Source organism: Trichechus manatus, unplaced genomic scaffold (assembly GCF_000243295.1).
Source record: "Trichechus manatus latirostris isolate Lorelei unplaced genomic scaffold, TriManLat1.0 scaffold00128, whole genome shotgun sequence".
Classification (NCBI taxonomy): Eukaryota; Metazoa; Chordata; class Mammalia; order Sirenia; family Trichechidae; genus Trichechus; species Trichechus manatus.
The window spans coordinates 5,731,982-5,752,915 of NW_004444064.1; the positions used below are offsets into that span (position 1 = coordinate 5,731,982).

The 20,934-nt window shown below is 43.2% G+C and overlaps 1 protein-coding gene across 1 annotated transcript in view; it reads left to right on the forward strand.

The window, feature by feature from the left end:
* HSF2BP (heat shock transcription factor 2 binding protein) overlaps positions 1-12,210 on the forward strand; it is a 169,767-nt gene extending 157,557 nt beyond the window's left edge. Inside the window, exon 9 of the mRNA XM_004384865.2 lies at positions 11,461-12,210. Coding sequence (XP_004384922.1) covers positions 11,461-11,669 — 209 coding nt within the window. The 3' untranslated portion in view covers positions 11,670-12,210. The remainder of the gene's footprint in view (positions 1-11,460) is intronic.
* Positions 12,211-20,934: the final 8,724 nt, after the last annotated feature.

Sequence of the window (20,934 nt, forward strand, 5' to 3'; positions counted from 1 at the left end):
CTAAGATAGTTGTAGTTTGGCTGGATATAGTATTCCAGGTTGGAAATGATTTTACTTCTGAATCTTGAAGACATCATTTCATTATCTTCTAATGTCCAATGTTGTTGAGAAGTTTTGATTCCTGATTGGTTTGCACATGATGTTTTTCCCCTTCTAGAAACTTACAGGTTCTTTATAGTGGAGCCCCTGTGTGGTGCAGACTGCTAAGCTGTTGACTAGTAGGTGAAAGGTTGGCGGTTCGAACCTACCCAGAGGCACCTCGGAAGACAGGTTTGGCAATCTACTTCTGAAAGGTCATAACCTTGAAAACTCTGTAGTTCTGCTCTGCACACATGGAGTTGCCATGTGTTAGAATCAACTTGACAGCAGCTAACAACAGAGCCTTCTAGAATGTTTTCTTTGTTTCATTTCCTGAGCTGAAATTGTATGTAGATGTGCCTGTATATATTACATCTATTTTTTATCAGTTTAACTGGAAATTAAAAGAACCCTTTCATTTTGGAAGCATATATTTCTATTTTGGACATTAAAAAAAATTAATGGTAATTTTCTCCTCTCTGTTGACTCAGTTCGCTCCTTTTGGAATACCTATTATTTGGATGTTGAACCTCCCAGTCTAGTCCTCTTTCTTTTTTCTATTTTTCATTTCTTTTAGCACTACTTTTAAGAACTTTCCTCAACTTAATTTTTAATAACTTCTGTTGAAGTTTTCATCTCTACTATTATTACTTTCCAAGACTTTTTTCTTTTTTAAAAAAAAATTTTATTGTGTTTTATGTGAAAGTTTACAGTGCAAATTAGTTTTTCATTAAAAAATTTTATTCACAAATTGTTTTGTGACATTAGTTGCAATCCCTGCAATGAATCAGCACACTTCCCCTTTCCCCTTTCCCCCTAGTTTCTCATCTACTCATCTATGCTTTTGGGCTGGTGTGCCCATTTGGTCTCATATACTTGATTGAACTAAGAAGCACGTTCCTCACACGTGTCATTGTTTTATGTTGTTGTTGTCATTAGGTGCCGTTGAGTTGGTTCCGACTCACAGCGACCTTATGTACAGCAGAATGAAACACTGCCCAGTCCTGCACCATCCTCAAAATCATTGTTATGCTTGAGCCCATTGTTGCAGCCACTGTGTCAGTCCATCTCGTTGAGGATCTTCCTTTTTCACTGACCTTTTACTTTACTTTTGTTTTATAGGCCTGTCTAATCTTTGGCTGAAAGGTGGACTTTGGGAGTGGCTTCAGTTCTGAATTAGCAGGGTGTCCGAGGGCCAAAGTCTCAGGGGTTCTGCCACTCTCCCTCAGACCAGGAAGTCTGGTCTTTTTTGTGTGAATTTGAATTCTGTTCTACATTTTTTTCCAGCTCTGTCTAGGACCCTTTATTGTGATCCTTGTCAGAGCAGTTGGTGGTGGTAGCCGGGCACCATCTAGTTCTTTTGGCCTCATGTTAGTGGCGGCTGTAGTTCATGTGTTCCATTAGTCCTTTGGATTAATAGTTTCCTTGTGTCTTTGGTTTTCTTCACTCTTTTGCTCCGAATGTGATGAGACCTATAGATGTATCTCAGATAGCCGCTCTCAAACTTTTAAGACCCCAGACACTACTCAGCAAATTAGGATGTAGAACATTTTCTTTATGAACTATTTTATGCCAGTTGACTTATGTGTCACCTGAGACCATGGTCCCCAGCCCTTAGCCCCAGTAACTCGTTAACTCAAGGGGTTCGGATGTGTCTAGGAAGCTTCTATGACTTTGCCTTGGTCATGTTGTACTGACTTCTCGTATATTGTGTGTTGTTTTTCCCTTTACCAAAGTTAACACTTGTCTACTGTCTAGTTAGTGATTTCCCCTCCCCAACCCTCCCCTCCCTTATAAACACCAAAGATTGTTTTTTTCTGTGTGTAAACCTTTTCTTGGGTTTTTATAATAGTGTTCTCATATTTGTCATTTTGTGATGGACTTATTTCACTCAGCATAATACTCTCCAGATTCATCCATGTTGTGAGATGTTTCATGGATTCATCATTGTTCTTTATCATTGCATAGTATTCCATTGTGTGTATGTACCTGTCATGGATTGAATTGTGTCCCCCAAAAATATGTGTATCAATTGGCTAGGCCATGATTCCCAGTATTGTGTGATTGTCCACCATTTTGTCATCTGATGTGATTTTCCTATGTGTTGTAAATCCTACCTCTATGACGTTAATGAGGTGTGATAAAGGTGGCAGTTATGTTAATGAGGCAGGACTCAATCTACAAGATTGAATTGTGTCTTGAGCAAATCTCTTTTGAGATATGAAAGAGAGAAGCAAGCAGAGAGACAGGAGGACCTCATACCACCAAGAAAGCAGCGCTGGGAGCAGAGCACGTCATTTGGACCCAGGGTTTCTGCACAGAGAAGCTCCTAGTCCAGGAGAAGATGGATGAGAAGAACCTTCCTCCAGAGCTAACAGAGAGAGAAAGCCTTCCCCTGGTGCTGATGCCCTGAATTTGGACTTTTAGCCTACTAGACTATGAGAAAATTAATTTCTCTTTGTTAAAGCCATCACTTGTGGAATTTCTCTTACAGCAGCACTAGATAACTAAGACAGTACCCTAATTTGTTCACCCATTCATCTGTTGATGGGAACTTACGTTATCTCCATCTTTTTGCTGTTGTGAATAATGCTGGGTGTGCATTGTCTATTTTGTGTGACGGCTCTTATTTCTCTAGGATATGTTCCGAGGAGTGGAATTGCTGTATTGTATGGTATTTCTATTTCTGGCTTTTTAAGGAGGTGCCGTATCATTTTCCATAGTGGTTGTACCATTTTACATTCCCACCAGCAGTGCATAAGAGTTCCAGTCTCCCCGCAACCTCTCCAACATTTGTTATTTTGTGTTTTTTTGATTGGTGCCAGTAATGTCGGGGTGAGATAGTATCTCACTGCACTTTTGCTTTGCATTTCTCTAATGCCTAATGATTGTGAGCATTTCCTCTTGTGTCTGTTAGCTACCTGAATGTTGTCTTTGGTGAAGTGTCTGTTCATATCCTTTGCTCATTTTTTAATTGGATTATTTGTCTTTTTGTTGTTGAGATGTTGAAGTAGTCTATAGATTTTAGAGATTAGACCTTGTTGGATATGTCATAGTCAAAATTTTTTTCCCAGTCTATAGGTTATTTTTTTACTCTTTTGGTGGAGTCTTTTGATGTGCGTAAGTATTTAATTTTAAGGAGCTCTCAGTTATCTAGTTTATCTTCTGATGTTTGTGCATTATTATCTATGGTGTGTATTCTCTTTTTGCCAGGTATTAGGCCCCTAGTGTTGTATCTGTTTTTTCTTCCATGATCTTTATTCTTTTAGGTTTTATATTTAGGTTTTTGATCCATTTTGAGTTAGTTTTTGTGTATGGTGTGAGGTATGGGTCCTGTTTCATTTTTTTACAGATGAATATCCAATTTTTCCAGCACTATTTGTTAAAAAGACTGTTTCTTTCCCCACTTAATGGTTTTTTCTTAAAGATAAGCTGACCATAGGTGGATGGATTTACATCTTGGTTCTCAATTCTGTTCCATTGGTCTATATGTCTGTTGTTGTACCAGCACCAGGCTGTTTTGACTACTGGGGCTATATAGTAGGTTCTGAGATCAGGTAGTGTTAGGCTTTCTATTTTGTTCTTTTTCTTCAGTAATGCTTTGCTTGTCTGGGGCCTCTTTCCTTTCCAAGTAAAGTTGGTGATTAGTTTTTCCATCTCGTTAAAGAATGCTGTTGGTATTTGGATCGGTATTCTGTTATATCTGTAGATCACTTTGGGTAGGATTGACATTTTCACAGTGTTGAGTCTTTCTATTGTATGTTTTTCCATTTATGTAGGTCTCTCTGGTTTCTTGCAGTAGTGTTTTGTAGTTTTCTTTGTATAGGTCTTTTATGTGCTGGATTAGATGTATTCCTAAGTATTTTATCTTTTTAGAGGCTATTATAAATGCTATTGGTTTCATGATTTCATTTTTGAAGTTCTCTTTGTTGGTGTGTAGCAATCCCACTGATTTTTACATATTGATCTTGTATCCTGCTACTCTGCTCAATCTTTCTGTTAGTTGTGTAGTTTTCTTATGGAATCTTTGGCGTTCTCTATGTATAGGATCATATCATCTGCGAAGAGAGATAGTCTTACCTCTTCCTTTCCAATTTGGATGGCCTTTATTTCTTTTTGTTTCCTTATTGCTCTAGCTAGGACTTCCAGCAGAATGCTAAATAGGAGTGGTAATAAAGGACATCCTTGGCTTGTTTCCATTCTCAGGGGGAATGCTTTTAGCCTCCCTCCATTGAGAATGATGTTGGCTGTTGGTTCTGTCTAGATGCCCTTTATTATGTTGAGGAATTTCCCTTCTGTTCCTATTTTATTGAGAGGTTTTATCAGGAATGGGTGTTGGACTTTATCAGATGCCTTTTCTGTGTTGACTAAGATGATGACCTGATTCTTTTCTTTTGTTCTAGTTATGTGGTGGATTACATTGACTGATTTTCTAATGTTGAACCATCCTTGGCATACCTGGTATGAATCCCCCTTGGTCGTGGTTTATTATTTTTTTGATACAATACTGAATTCTACTGACTAGAATTTTGTTGAGAATGTTTACATCTATATCCATGAGAGATACTGGTCTGTAATTTTTTTTGTGATGTCCTTGCCTGGCTTTGGTATCAGGGTTATGCTGGCTTCACAGAATGAATTCAGGAGTATTTCTTCCTTTCTATGTTCTGAAATAGTTTGAGCAGTACTGGTGTGAGCTCGTTCCTGAAGATTTAGTTAAATTCTCCAGTGAAGCCGTCGGGATAGGGTTTTTTTTTTTTTCTTCTTTTTTAATTACCTCTTCAATTTATTCTCTTGTTATGGGACTGTTCAGAATTTCTGTCTCACTTCGTGTTAGTTTAGGTATGTAGTGTGTTTCTAGGAATTTTTACATTTTCTCTAGCTTCTCAAATTTGTTGCAGTACAATTTTTCATAGTATTGTGCATTTATCTCCATACTTGTTTCAAAGGACCACAAGAAGCAGTTTGCCTTCAGTTGGCAAGGCCAGCAATACCCCTTCACTGTCCTACTTCAAAGGTATATCAGCTCTTCAGCCCTATGTCATAATTTAGTCTCCAGGGACCCTGATTGCCTTTCCCATCCACAAGACGTCACACTGGTCCATCATATTGATGACATTATGCTGATTGAACCTAGTAAGGAAGAAGTGTCAATAACTCTGAACTTACTGGTAAAACATTTGCATGCTAAACCAGAAAACCAAACCTGTTGCCACTGAGTTGATTCCAACTCGTAGCAACCCTATAGGACAGAGTAGAACTGCCCCATAGGATTTCCAAGGAGCAGCTGGTGGATTTGAACTGCCTACCATTCGGTTAGCGGCTGTAACTCGCTATAGCTCTTAACCACGGTGGCACCAGGGCTTCGTTTGCATGCTAGAGGGTGGGAAATTAATCTGACAAAAATTCAGGCGCCTTCCACCTCAGTGAATTTTTTAGGGGTCCAGTGGTGTCAGGCATGTTGAGATACTCCTTCTAAAGTGAAGGATAAGTTATTGAATCTGTTCCCTGTCACAACTAAAAAGGAGGCACAGCAATTGATGGGCCTCTTTGGATTTGGGAGGCAACATATACCTCATTTGGGTGTGCCACTCCGGCCTATCCATCAAGTGACTCGAAAAGCTGCTAGTTTTGAGTGTGGCCCAGATCAAGGGAAGGCTCTGCAACAGGTTCAGGCCGCCGTGCAGGCTGCTCTGCCACTTGGGCCGTGTAATCCAAATGATCCAATGGTGCTTGAAGTGTCAGAGGCAAATAGAGATGCTGTTTGGAGTCCTTGGCAGGCCCTTATTGGTGAATAACAGCACAAACCGTTAGGATTTTGGAGCAAAACACCGTCATCCTCTGCAGGTAACTACTCTCCTTTTGAGAAGCAGCTTTTGGCTTCTTACTGGGCCTTAGTAGAAACTCAGCGCTTAACCATGGATCACCAAGCCACCATGCAGCCTGAGCTGCCCATCATGAAATGGATGTTGTCTGACCCACAGAGTTATAAAGTTGAACATGCACAGCAGCACTCCATCATTAAATGGAAGTGGTATATACAAGATTGGGCCTGAGCAGGACCTAAAGGCACAATTAAGTTGCATGAGGAAGTGGCCCAAATGCCCATGGTCTCCACTCCTGTCAGATTACCTTCCATCTCCCAGTCTGCACCCATGGCCTCATGGGGAGTTCCTTGTGCTCAGTTGACTGAGGAAGAGAAAACTTGTGCTGGTTTAAAGATGGTTCGCTTGATATGGAGGCATCACTTGAAAATGGACAGCAGCAGCACTTACATCCCCTTTCTGGAACCTCCTGGAATGACAGTGGTGAAGGAATCCTCCCAGGGGGCAGAACTTTGAGCAGTGCACCTGGTCGTGCACTTTGCTCGGAAGGAGAAATGGCCATATATGTGATTGTATATTCATGGGCAGTGGCCACTGGCTTGGTTGGACTTGGAAGGAACATGATTGGAAAATTGAAGACAAAGAGGTATGGGGAAGAGATATGTGGATAGACCTTTCTGAATGGGCTAAAGAAGTGAAGATATTTGTATTTCATGTGAATGCTCACCGAAGGGTGATCTTGGAAGAGGAAGATTTTAACCATCAAATGGATAGTGTGATGCGTTCTGTGGAAACCGTCATCCTCTTTCCCCAGCCACTCCTGTCATTGCCCAATGGGATCAGGAACAAAGTGGCCATGGTGGCAGGGATGGAGATTATGCATGGGCTCAGCAACATGGACTTCCACTCACCAAGGCCGACTTGACTACAGCCACTGTTGAGTGCCCAGTCTGCTAGCAGCAGGGACCAACACAGAGTCTCCAATATGGCACCATTCCTAGAGGTGATTAGCAAGCAACCCGGTGGCAGGTTGATTACATTGGACCACTTCCATCATGGAAAGGGCAACGTTTTGTTCTTACTGGAATAGATACTCTGGATACAGATTTATCTTCCCTGCATGCAGTGCTTCTGCCAAAACTACCATCCGTGGACTTACAGAATGCCTTACCCATCATCATGGTATCCCACACAGCATTGCCTGGGGTCAAGAGACTCACTTCACAGCAAATGAAATGTGGCAAAGGGCCCATGGTCATGAAATTCACTGGTCTTACCATGTTCCCCATCATCCTGAAGCAGCTGGCTTGATAGAATGATGGATTGGCCTTCTAAAGACACAATTACAGTGCCAGCTAGGTGGCAATACCTTGCAGGGTTTGGGCAGTGTTCTCCAGGAGGCTATATATGCTTGAAATTAGTGTCTAGTATATTGTGCTGTTCTTCCCATAGCCAGGATTTATATGTCCAGGAATCAGAGGTCTAAATGGAAGTGGCACTAGTCATTATTACCCCTAGTGACCCACTTGCAAAATTTTTGTTCCTGTCCCCAGTACTCTATGCTTTGCAGTCCAGAGTTCTTATTTCCAAAGGGAGGAATGCTCCCACAAGGAAACACAACATTGATTCCATTGAACTGGAAATTAAGAATGCCACCTGGCCACTTTGGGCTCCTTATGCCTCTGAATCAACACGTAAAGAAGGGAGTTACCATATTGGCTGGTGTGATTGATCCTGGTTACCAAGAGGAAATCGGATTGATATTATATAATGGAGGTAAAGAAGAGTATGTCTGGAATACAGGAGATCCCTTAGGACATCTCTTAGTACTACCCTGCCCTATGATTAAAGTCAATGGAAAACTACAGCAACACAATTGCAGTGTGACTACTAATGGCGCAGACCTTTCAGGAGTGGAGGTTTGGGTCACCCCACCAGCCAAAGAACCACGACTAGATGAGATACTTGCTGAGGTTAGAGGGAATACGGAATGGGTGGTGGAAGAAGGTAGTCTAAGTACCAGTACAACCACATGAGCAGTTGTAGAAACAAGGACTGTAATTGTTATGAGTATTTCTTTCTTGTGCATGTGCATCAAATATTTTTGTTCTCTTCACTTATAAAATATAAGATGTAAACAGATCTAGTGCATTTTCGGTTGTTCATGTGTTAGTTGTATCATGTTAGGCACAAGTATGACTTTATAATTGTCTTTATTTAGAGATGTATACAGGTGCCAAGCTGACAAAGGGTGGACTGTGATGGTTAAGGTATGTCAAGTTGGCTGGGCCATGATTGCGGTTTGACAGTTATGATGTAATTTGGCAACTGTGTAATAATAAAATCACCTCCATAATGAGATCTGATATAATCACCTCCATGATGAGATACGTTATGAACAGCCACTCAGTTGGAAGAGAGTTTCCTTGGGTTGTGGACTGCATCCAATATAGGTGAACGTTCTGGTAGCGCTCACTGGCTTTTGCTTGCTCTGGATCCTGCAGCTGGCCGCTGTTATCTGACCTCCAGTTCTTGGGACTTGAGCTAGCAGCTTACCTGCTGATCTTGGGATTCATTGGCCTCCGCAGCCTGTGAGCCAGGGGCCTGCTGTCTGACCTGCTGATCTTGGGTTTGACAGCGCTGCAGCTATGTGAATGAAGAGAAGCATGTAGCCTGACCCTAGGCTTGGGACTTTCCACCTCTACCACCATGTGAGCCATTTCCTTGATATCAGTTGCTTTCTGTCTGTATTTATACACTTCACTGGTTTTGTTCTCTAGACAACCCAGCCTAAGACAGTATCTTCCAAGGAATTTGTTATTTCTGTGCAAGTTGTCATATTTATGAACATAAAGTTGTTCATAATGTTACTTTATTATCCTTTTAATATCTGTAGGAACTGTAGTGATGTCCTCTCCTTCATTCCTGATATTTGTCGTTTTTCTCTTTCTTCTTGACTGGTCTGTCTAGAGGTTTATCAATTTTTATAGACTTTTTAAAGGATCAGCTTTTGGTTTTATTAATTTTTTTCTGATTGTTTTTTGTTTTTAATTGCATTGACTTTTACTCATATAGTTATTTGTTTTCCTTTTTGTGTATTGTAGGTTTGCTTTTTTTCTCTACTATTGTATTGAGTATTATTTTTTAATATTTCATTTTATTTGCACCATTGACTTATCACTAACACTTTTTAAAGAATTTTAGTGTTTGCTGTAGTGTTTACAATATAATCTTTAATCACAGTCTGTCTTTAAATAATAGTATACTGTTTCACGTGTGGTATGAGAACCTTAAAACAGTGTATTCCCATCTATTTATCATCTTTATTTTAAGTTTCTGTTCTGATTGTGCCAGTATCTGGATCATCTGTGAGTCTGTCTCTGTTGATTACTTTGTTGTTTGACAGTGGTTCCCTGCCTTGATTTTTCATTGTAATTTTTGATTGCATGCTGGACATTGTGTATAGGAATAGATTAAAAGATCAGTAAACTTTTCCTGTAATGAGCCAGATAATAATATTTTGAGTGTTGAGGTTACACATATGATCTCTGTTGCATATTCTCCTTCTTCTTCCTTCTTCTTTTTTTAAAAAAATGCTTTAATAATGTCAAAGCCATTTTTAGCTTGTGGCCTGTACAGAAACAGGTCACAGGCCATATTTGACTTCGGGCCTATAGTTGACCAAACCCTGTAGTAAAGAATGAGGCAAGTAGTATTTATTCCTGGAAATGGCCACATCTCTTCTTCTGCTAGGCTGTTAGTGTGGGGGACTGAGCTGGGTTTTTTGTTGTTGTTATTGTTGCTGTGGTTACCCTCAGTGCACCACTGGCTTCAGATTCCTCTAACCCTTTTTTGTGCTAAGGGTGAGGGCTGAACTGACAGAATGTTTTTCTCAGTGTTCCTGCCCCACGCTCAGCTTTTGGCCTTCTCTGTGCACCTGTGCCTCAGAGGGGTGCCCCTCCCCAGCTGTAGACTGAGTGTTTGCTAGACAAGTGGTGGAGGATGGAGGGGAGTTCTCTGCTGTTTTGGTTCAGCCTCAGTCTCAGGCAGGCCCTGTCCACTTGGCGTCTGGGTGGTGATGCTTTCCCAGTACTCCTGCCCCACTGCCCTGGGACAGCTGCACTCTGCCTGGTATCTTTGGCAGGTCTGTGCCTCTCTCTCACAGTAGGAGACTGCTAGTGGTCTGGGGCAGGCTTGCCCTGCCTCTCCCTGAGGGTACAGAAAGTGGTTCTATCCTTCCCCCAGCCACAAGGAGTTTTTCAGCTATGCCCTGGGGGTAACAGGGCTTGCTGCCCTTTTCCAGCAGCTTCGGGCCCTTGTTTTGTAGGGAAGAAGAGCCAGGGTGAGGTATGGGGTTGTGGCTGCTCCCCTGAACCATTGAGGGTTTGTTCAGTCCATTCTTTTAACCCACTTACTGTATTTTTGTGCAAATAATGCATGCCTTCTATGTTTGTCTGCCAGCTGCACCCTCCCCCTGCGAGGTATTTTCATAAGTGCCGCAATGCCAGTTTTTTTTAATATGTTGCTGTAAAATAAAATTAACATAGTGCACTTTCAAAAATACCTCACAGGGAGAGGGAGCTGTCGGCACACAAACATAGAAGGTGCGTGTTATTTGTGTAAAACTACAGTACTTCTTAAAAAGCTTTTTGACTAATTGTAGCGCTAAGAAAGAGATACTGGTTTTGAGCCTTGTTTAATTACACTACCCAATCCAGAAGTGAATTAATAGTATATTTAGAGTTCCCACTACGGATAAAAGGTAAGGAGAGTTGGTTTCATCCTGGTTATGAAGTATAGCTTTGGGTCGGGGCTCTTGTTTGTCTGCCTATTTTCTAGTGATTACGACGATATATGTAGGGCTATCAGGTTATATAGGAGCCCTGGTGGAGCAATGATTAAGCACCCATCTGCTCATCAAAAGGTTGACGGTTTGAACCTACCAGCTGCTCTGTGAAAGAAAAGACCAGGTTATCTGCTCCTGTGAAGGTTACAGCCTAGGAAACCCTATGGGGCAGTTCTGTTCTGTCCTATAGGATTGCTATGAGTCAGGATCAGCTTGACAGCATACAACAGCAACCACCAGGTTATATAACTCAAGGGACATTCACATGGAAGATAATGGAATACAGTGTGAATAGTGTGCCCTGCAACACTGTGTGACTCAGTGGCCCATAATGTATGTATATCTGTATGTGGTCTTAGAGGGACTTGCTGCAGTCAGAGAGAAAATGACGCAGTACCTTTTTTAAAGATCTCATAAGTGGACAGAATTATAGCAGACAACATGGAAAGCTCTCATCTCTCATATTCTTAGTTTAGCATTTTCAAATCATATGATTGTGAGTAATAGATGATGAATGGGCCTTCTCATGTTGCTCTTATGACCTAAGCTTTTACATCAAGGAGTGACTCTGTTTCTGGGTCAGCCATAGTTTTTGAAACTTTCAAATAAATGTGTCATTCACAAAGGCCAAAAACCCCTCAAAGGGTAAATTGCCCCCAGATACTATAGGAGGTTTTATTCTAACAGGAGGCTTTACTCATTTTCCCATAGATCCAGATGCAGAAGTGTGTCTCCATGTGTTGCGTCTGGTCCAGTCTGTGGTTCTAGAACCAGAAGTCTTCTCCAAGTCGGCCTCTGAGTTCCGGAGTTCCCTGCCTCTGCAGCGCATCCTGGCAATGTCAAAGAGCCGCAACCCACACCTCCAGAGTGTGGCCCAGGAGCTCCTGGAAGACCTGCGGGCTCTGGAGCATGACACATAGCATGCTTGCTTGTCCACAGAGAGTTTGGTAAAAAATACTAGTGTTCCTTCCCTGTCCCCATGCCCCTCACTTTGCATTTTAAAAACTATCACTGTATGCCATGAGTTACAAATGGCTAAATGTGGTTGACTAGAGATGGACATGAACGAGATATGTATCCGACATAGCTTCCTCTTACAAGTGAAACACTTGTAGATGGTTGGTTAATCTTTCCAAAGGTGAGCCTGAAAAGACTCCATCCTTCCAGAAAGGTACCCATATCTGCTATACCTGGAAGTTCTTAGAGTGGTTTCTTGCTGCTTAGACTTTTTGTGACCTGTAGGTTCACCTGTAAAAATAGGAGATTAAATAACCATCTACCCCACTGGTCAGCGTTTTCCTGAGATACATTTATTTTGAAAAACAATTCATTCTCTCTCTAGTAATTATAATTAATCCCCCCAAATGGAGGTTTATTTTTATAACCTTTTGGTAAACCTGCTATTTCAGATGACATCTTAGTTCTATATTTTTGTGCCTCTTTTATTTTTGAATAAAGAAAATCAGAAGACTCATTGATGTGTTTACAGCTATTGTTTGCAGAAATATTATAAACTTAGGAAGTTGTTCTTCTTTTGTATATTATAATACATACACATGGTTGGTATAAAAACCTCACCTTACATTATTCTGGGCCCTTTGGCTATAAACTTAAGAGGTTTGGGTTTTCTTTTAACAAATACCATGAAAACAGCCTCATAGATTTGAACACATATAATTGGTTGAAGTTCTTTAAATGATGATCATTTCTCCCTTTTGTACATGGGTGTGTATGTATACCAGGGCCCCCCACCAGTGTAGCTGCCTCATCTGCTTGTCACGACATCTAGCTTGTGATCTAGGCCACTGGCAGAAAACAAAGGAGAATGTACTTCGTTTTCTCAGAAACCATGATGTGTGAGAGTGAAAGTTGCCATTTTAGTTAGTCCTTAAAGTCACATCAGGCAACATGTTCCCTACTTTATTCTGGTGCTGCTGCCCTCATGTGACACTGTAGGACCGTAAGAGCGAGGCAGCGCAGGCGTCACCTTCCACAGGCAGTCTAATGTACACTTAGAGGCTGTCTCTGCTTTGTGTGGCATTTTAAAATAACTTCACTTTTCTTTTAAGTAGGTTTTTATGGCCAATGTGCAGTGCGGGGCTGAGGCTGAATGGAGGAGCTGAGAGGAAGGCACAGTTGCTTGAATTTCACAAACCAACATATTGCGGAGCATTAGCTCATGGGCGCCAGGGAAATGTTGTAAAAGGCAATTTAAAATTCATGGAAGCAGAAATTGGTCCATCTGTGCTGTGTGGTTCTGTAGGTCCTGATTATTGGTGAATAAAAGTGAGGATGCTGTTTTTGTACTTATTCTAGCATGGTATCATTTTCTCTTTGGTTGTTACTCGTTTGTTAAGGTAATGGGATAAACCAGTATAATTGGTTTTTGCCTCCTCTAGAACTGCAGGGTTTTTTCCTGCCAAAGATAGGGTCAGTGAGGTATAGAGAGAAAACTGGGCCAAACTCTTGAATGTTGCATGGTTTAGCTAATTAGTTGATGGCTATGGTGCTAAGGATAGCAAGAGTTCTGATTAAAACTCCTTCAGGAAGAAACAGCTGAGAAATACATGCTCTGAATGTACATCACAGGAAAGGTACTTAAGACCAATTTTAAGCAGTAACTAGCTTCTCTAATATTTCTGCTCTTCATATAAAGTTTAAAGAAAAGCATAGATTCTTTAATTTTTCTGCATCTAACAATCTAAAGAAAACCCACTCAGTTAAAAAAAAAAAAGTATATATCAAACAATGCACTTTGCAATGTTGGAAGTCTCTTGTGAATTTTAAAATTGGAGACAAAAGCAGTAAAATAATTCACATAATTTATTTTTATATTTTGTGTCTTTATTGAACTTCTCATTTTGTTCATCGTTTTCTTGATTTTCTTTAGTTCTTTGTATTTTCCTTTAGCTTTTTGAACATTTTTAAGATAATTGTTTTTGTCTAGTAAGTCCCTTGTCTGACTGCCTCAGGGATGATTTCTCTCACTTTATTTTTTCCTTATAATGGTCATCTTTTCCTGTTTCTTTGTATACTTTGTGATTTTTTTGTTAAAAACTGGACATTTGAATATTATTACGTGGTAACTCTGAAAGTGAGATTCTCCCTCTTCCCAGGATTTGCTGTGTGTTTGACTGTTGAAGGCAGTTGTTGTTGTTAGGTGCCGTCGAGTCAGTTCTGACTCGTAGCAACCCTGTGTACAACAGAACGAAACACTGCTCAGTCTTGCGCCATCCTCATGATCGATACGCTTGAGCCCATTGTTGCAGCCACTGTGTCAGTCTGTCTCATTGAGGATCTTCCTCTTTTTTGCTGACCATGCAGTTTACCAAGCATGATGTCCTTCTCCAGATAACATGTCCAAAAATTGTGAGACGAAGTCTCACCATCCTTGCTTCTAAGAAACATTCTGGCCGTACTTCCAGGACAGATTTGTTCTTTCTTTCGGCAGTCCATGGTATATTCAATATTCTTCGCCAACACCACAACTCAAAGGCGTCAGTTCTTCTTCAGTCTTCCTTTTTCATTGTCCAGCTTTCACATACACATGAGGTAATTGAAAACACTACGGCTTGGGTCAGGCGCACCTTAGTCCTCAAAGTGACATCTTTGCTTTTTAAAACTTTAAAGAGATTTTTTGCAGCAGATTTGCCCAATGCAATGTATCATTTGATTTCTTGACTGCTGCTTCCGTGGATGTTGATTATGGATCCAAGTAAAATGAAATCCTTGACCACTTCGATCTTTTCTCCGCTTATCATGATGTTGCTTATTGGTCCAATTGTGAGGATTTTTGTTTTCTTTATGTTGAGATGTAATCCATACTGAAGGCTGTGGTCTTTGATCTTCATCAGTAAGTGCTTCAAGTCCTCTTCACTTTGCAAGTAAGGTTGTGTCATCTGCATAATGCAGGTTGTTAATGAGTCTTCCTCCAATCCTGATGCCCCCTTCTTCTTCATATAGTCCAGCTTCTCGGCTTATTTGCTCAGCATACAGATTGAATAAATATGGTGAAAAGATACAACCCTGACGAACACTTCTCCTGACTTTAAACCACACAGTATCCCGTTGTTCTGTTCGAATGACTACCTATTCATCTATGTACAGGTTCCTCATGAGCACAATTAAGTGTTCTGGAACTCCCATTTTTCGTGATGTTATCCATAATTTGTTATGATCCACAGAGTTGAATGTCTTTGCATGGTTAATAAAGCACAGGTAAACATCTTTCTGGTATTCTCTGCTTTCAGCCAGGATCCATCTGACATCAGCAGTGATATCCCCGGTTCCACATCCTCTTCTGAAACCAGCTGGAATTTCTGGCAGTTGTGTGTCGATGTACTGTTGCAACCACTTTTGAATGATCTTCAACAAAATTTTTCTTGTGTGTGATATTAATGATATTGTTTGATCATTTCTACATTCTGTTGGATCACCTTCCTTTGAAATAGGCATAAATATGGATCTCTTCCAGTGGGCTGGCCAGGTAGCTGTCTTCCAGATTTCTTGGCATAGATGAGTGAGCACCTCCAGCACTGCATCCATTTGTTGAAACATCTCAATTGGGATTCCGTCAATTCCTGAAGCCTTGTTTTCGCCAGTGTCTTCAGTGCAGTTTCCTTCAGTACCATTAGTTCTTGATCATACGCTACGTCCTGAAATGGTTGAACGTTGATCAGTTCTTTTTGGTACAGTGATTCTTTGTATTCCTTCCATCTCCTCTGGATGCTTCCTGCGTCGTTCAGTATTTTGTCCATAGAATCGTACGGTATTGCAACTTGAGGCTTAATTTTTTTGTTCAGTTCTTTCAGCTTGAAAAATGCTGAGTGTGTTCTTCCCTTTTGGTTTTCTAACTCCAGGTCTTTGCACATGCCGTTATAATACTTTGTCTTCTCCAGTTGCCCTTTGAAATCTTCTGTTCAGATCTTTTACTTCATCATTTCTTCCGTTCATTTCAGCTACTGGATGTTCAAGAACAAGTTTCAGAGTCTCTTCTGACATCCATTTTGGTGTTTTCTTTCTTTCCTGTCTTTTTAATGACCTCTTACCTTTTTCATGTATGATGTCCTTCCACAACTCGTCTGACCTTCAGTCAGTATTCAGTGGGTCAAATCTGTTCTTGAGATGGTCTCTAAATTCAGATGGGACTTACTCAAGGTTATACTTTGGCTCTCATGGACTTATTCTAATTTTCTTCAGCTTCAACTTGAACTTGCATACGAGCAGTTGATAATCTGTTCAGCAGTCGGCCCCTGGCCTTGTTCTCACTGATGATATTGAGCTTTTCCATCGTTCCTTTCCACAGATGTAGTCGATTTGATTCCTGTATATTCCATCCAGTGAGGTCCACATGTATAGTCGTTGTTTATATTGGTGAAACAAGGTATTTGCAATGAAGAAGTCATTGGTCTTGCAAAATTCTATCATGCTCTCTCCAGCATCGTTTCTATCACCAAGGCCATATTTTCTAATTACCGATCCTTCTTTTTTTCCAACTTTTGCATTCCAGTCACCAGTAATTATCAGTGCATCCTGATCATGCTTGATCAATTTCAGACAGACTGCAGAAATTGGTAAAGATCTTCAGTTTTTCTCATCTTTGGGCTTAGTGTCTGGTGTGTAAATTTGAATCATAGTCATACTAACTGGTTTTCCTTGTAGGCATATGGATAGTATCCTATCACTGACAGCATTGTACTTCAGGGTAGATCTTGAAATGTTCTTTTTGATGATGAATGCAACGCCATTCCTCTTCAATTTGTCCTTCCTGGCATAGTAGACCATATGATTGTCCGATTCAAAATGGCCAATACCAGTCCATTTCAGCTCACTAATGCCTAGGATATCGATGTCTGTGTGTTCCATTTCATTTTTGACGATTTCCGATTTTCCTAGACTCATACTTCGTACATTCCAAGTTCCAATTATTAATGATTGTTTGCAGCTGTTTATTCTCATTTTGATTTGTGCCACATCAGCAAATGGAGGTCCCGATAGCTTGACTCCATCTATGTCATTAAGGTTGACTCTACTTTGAGGAGGCAGCCCTTCCCCAGTTGTCTTTTGAATGCCTTCCAACCTGAGGGGGTCATCTTCTGGCACTATATCAGACAGTGTCCTGCTGTTATTCATAAGGTTTTCACTGGCTAATATTTTTTTTCAGAAGTAGACCACCAAGTCCTTCTTCGTAGTCTGTCTTAGTCTGGAAGCTCAGCTGAAACCTGTCTGCCATAGGTGACCCTGCTGGTATTTGAATACTGGTGGCATAGCTTCCAGCATCACAGCTACACACAAATTCCCACAGTGCAACAAACTGACAGATGCATGGGGATTGAAGGCAGTAGTAATACATTTGTTTAGTGATCTTTTTCATACTATTGCGGGGTGCGAGGGGAGCAAAGACTGTATTCTTTGTTGTGTGTGGTCACTGAAGTTTCTGTTTCTTTAACTTGTGTTCAGCTGGTATTTTGACAGAGAGCTAAGTTGCCTTTTTCTTGATTCAGCCTTCACTTGGTTGCAGTAGGCCTTTGAATGTTTTCCAGAGTTCTGAAACAGTGTGTGACTTCCTTAGAGTCTGTCTTTGAGATTCCCGCACTCAGACAGCCAGGTTTGGTTGGGGCAGGACAAATGCCCCTCCCTGCCCTAGGACAGAAGGCCAGTACCAGGCGCCGGCAGAAAGATGCTGGAGACAGGACGCTTGGCACCTTGGGTCTGGGGCAGGCTGGTCACCGGCCTGGGGAGTGATAGTGAAGTGACCGAACTGCGGGTCAAGAGGCAGGGCAGCAGGAAGAGGGAGAGAGGGGCGCCCCTGTGGAACAGCTGGGGCTTCTTCTTCTTTTTGAACTAACTGCTGACAGAGGAGACAAAAGGAGGCAGCTGAAGACTGAAAGAGAGAAAGATATTCCTGAAGGGCAGAGTCTCTTAATGGAGCCCTGGTGGCGCAGTGGTTAAGAGCTCGGCTGCTGACCCAAAGGTTGGCTCCTTGGAAACCCTAGGGGGTGGTTCCACTCTGTCCTACAGGGTCGCTATGAGTCAGAATCCACTCGATGACAGTGGGTCATGAGTCTCTCTTATCAGCATAAAATTGAGAAAAAGGGCGTTTTTCTGGGAGCCAAAGCTTACCTCTTCAGCACCAAAGCTGTTTTTTGAGCTGAGCCATTTTTGTGGGGAGTCTGTGAAATGTCACATATTTCCTGCTTTTACAAATTGCATTTGGAATGTTTTGCTTTCTGGATGATTCAGTGCCCTCCCACCCCCGCTCCCTACCCCCACCCCAGTCAGAGAAGTCATTTTTCTAGCATCTCAGCACTGCTGCTGACATTTGCACACGTGTCCTCATTACAGGAGCAGAGAGCTGCTCTCACATCCGGGTCACGTCCGTGTACCCGAGAGTCCTGTGAAGCTGGTTCTAAGGAGGAGGGGACACTTGTTGGCCCTGAACCCCATTCCTCAGAGGGCAAGCAGGTTTGGTTCTGACCAGGACAGAGCCCTAGGTCCCTGTGGAGCTGGGGTCTCCCCCATAATTGGTGCTAGCCTGCAGCAGCCTCAGGGGTGTGTGCTGGTTTTGGGGGCAGGGCATGACAGAATCTCAGTGTTCTCCATTCTGGCCTCCCTGGTCTGCTAGAAAGTAGCCTTGGAAATTGTTGGAGACAAGAGAGCGGGCCTTAGTTGTGACATCTGCTCCTTGGGGAGTTCTGTCCAGAGGCTCTGCCCTAGGACTTACCTGGGCTGGGGGGAGAGTGGCACCGGCTGACCTGCCTTATGAGCCCCCTGAGTGCACACAACCCAGGCTTTCTGGGACCCGGCCACCACCAAGGTAAAATTTGCCCGCTAGGAAGGAGCTTTTCTTTTGACATTTAGTACGTCAGCGCCTTTCTGGGAACGTGTGTCTGTTTCAGCTGCATACTGGGTGTGCCTTTCGGTCCGGCATTTGACGAGTCAGAGGAGGCTGCAACAGGAGGCAAGGCGATCGCTGAGACCACAGGACAGGCAGAAACCCCTGGTGATCTGAGTCTATCTAGAGTTAGATTTGTGTTCCTCTAGAGACAAACGGTTGCCTGCCTGGAGGTTGGACTGCAGAATGGCCTCCAATACTGCCCTGCTCCAACCTGTATCACCACCTAAAGCCCCTTTCTTAATCTCGCTTCTCTGTTGGGCCAGAGTCCCTGGAAGTTGCCTGAAGAAAAGCCTGACCTTGAGGTTAAAGAGCTGGACTCACCAGGTGAACGAGCACACCCAGAGAGACATTACTGTCTGGAAGCCCAGTGCCCGTGACTAGCTGCCTGCTCCTCCTGCTGGCCACGTGCCTGTCACAGCACAGAGGCTCAAGAACAAAACCATGAGTGCTCTCGGGACACCCTGACCTGGGTCTGGGCAGGTGCACGGTCTTCCTGTTTGTCCTTTCCCTTAGTCACAGCCAAGGCCAGGCAAGACATTGTCTGCTCCCTTAGTCCCCAGTGGCTGGGTGCCAGGGCAGGCCAGGCTGGGCTGCGCCGAGGACAGCAGGCACAGTGTCCCTCCAGGAGGCGGCATGCTTCTCCTGTCCGCATGTGTGCGCACCCGGCCTGCACTCTGCACGTGGTCCTCTTTTCCAGAGACTTCTGGACATTTGGAGCTGGGCCCTGCTCCACCCCGTCATAAGGGGCCACCTTTCTCCTGAGAGCCTCTGTACTCTGGGTCTCTGTGCTCTGGGCCGACTCACAGGTGGTGTGAGGACCCCGGCGTTTCTTGTCTATGGCCAGAGTCCTTGGTGGGTGATGTCCCAGGGACTAAAGAATGTGCAGCCAAGAAAAGCAAACCCACATTCGAGCTCTTTCTTCTCTCCACAAGCCCGCGTGTCCTGTCTCTTGGGGAAATCAGTCCACTCATCTATGGCAATGTCGCTGAACAGCCTGCTGTACAGATGGCAGGGGCATTTCCCATCGCTCCAGGCCACAGCTCACAGCCCTCTGGGCCACCACGTGTCCCCAGGGCCCCGCCCAGGGCTCTGCCCTCTCTGGAGCCAGAAACAGCAAGCCCCTGCCATTCTAGCTGTGTCCTGAACCCCCACCTGGGGCTGACCCGGGAAGAGCAGAAGAGGGGAGCTTGGGTCAGGTCCCTCATTGTAGAAGAGGGGGGCACATTCCCACCGTGACTGGCTTCCACAGCCCTGTCTCCCCAGATTTGTTGTGGCACAAATGGTGCTTAAACTCGACTGCTAACTGAAAGGTTGGCAGTTTGAACCCACGAGCCGCTCCGTGGGATAAAAGACCTGGCAATCTGCTCCCGTAAAGATTACAGCTAGGAAACGCTGTAGGGTAGCTCTATTCATATAGGGTCACTGTGAGTTGGAATTAACTTGACGGCACACAGCAACTTACTTAGAAAACCGCTTGGTTACTCCCCACTGTAGCAGGAAGGAGCCCTGGGGGCGCAGTGGTTAAAGCGATCGACTGCTAACCGAAAGTTCGGTGGTTCAAAACCAGCGGGTCCTCGGGAGAAAGCTGTGGTAGTCGGCTTCTGTAGAGACTTATAGCCTCGGGAACCCCATGGGGTCGCTAGGAGTCGAAACCGACTTGACAGCAGTGGGTTTTTTGGTAGCAGGAAGGGTCAGTGCTGAGCAGATGATCTGAAATAGCAAATTACAGTCCAAAACATCTCTCGTTCTTTTCTCTAGCTGGTTTTTAGTTGTAAAGATGAGCATAACACGTTTGCCATTCCAAGATTTTCCACGTGTATGATTTATATGAATTATATTAATCATGTTGTGCAAACATTCCCCCCACCATGGTGGTGAGTAGGCTGTCCCCTCTTACTCTCCTTCCAGAGCACAAAGAGCTGGGCTCCAGGGTACCCTGAATACTATTGGTCCGTTCTCTCTGTAAGGTGCCAAGACCGAGGGAAGGCTACTAGGGAGCTGGCTCTCTGGCGTCTCAGCAGAGGGCGGGGTCCAGGAGAGGAGGAGTGACTTGTCTCTGTTTATGGTTGGGGACACTGAGGTGCGGTGGGGATGCCTGGGGTCATGGTCGGCACAGGGACACTCTCCCCGGCCTGGGGTCATGGTGCGCATGCGGGCACACTACCCGGTCCTGGTCGCTCGCTCGGGAAGGCTCATGACTTCATCCCAGAGTTGGCTCTCCCTGCCAGTTCTGGGAACAAAGGAAGTGGAGGAAGTTCTCGAGTTTCCTGAGAAGTTTCTTCAGGAAA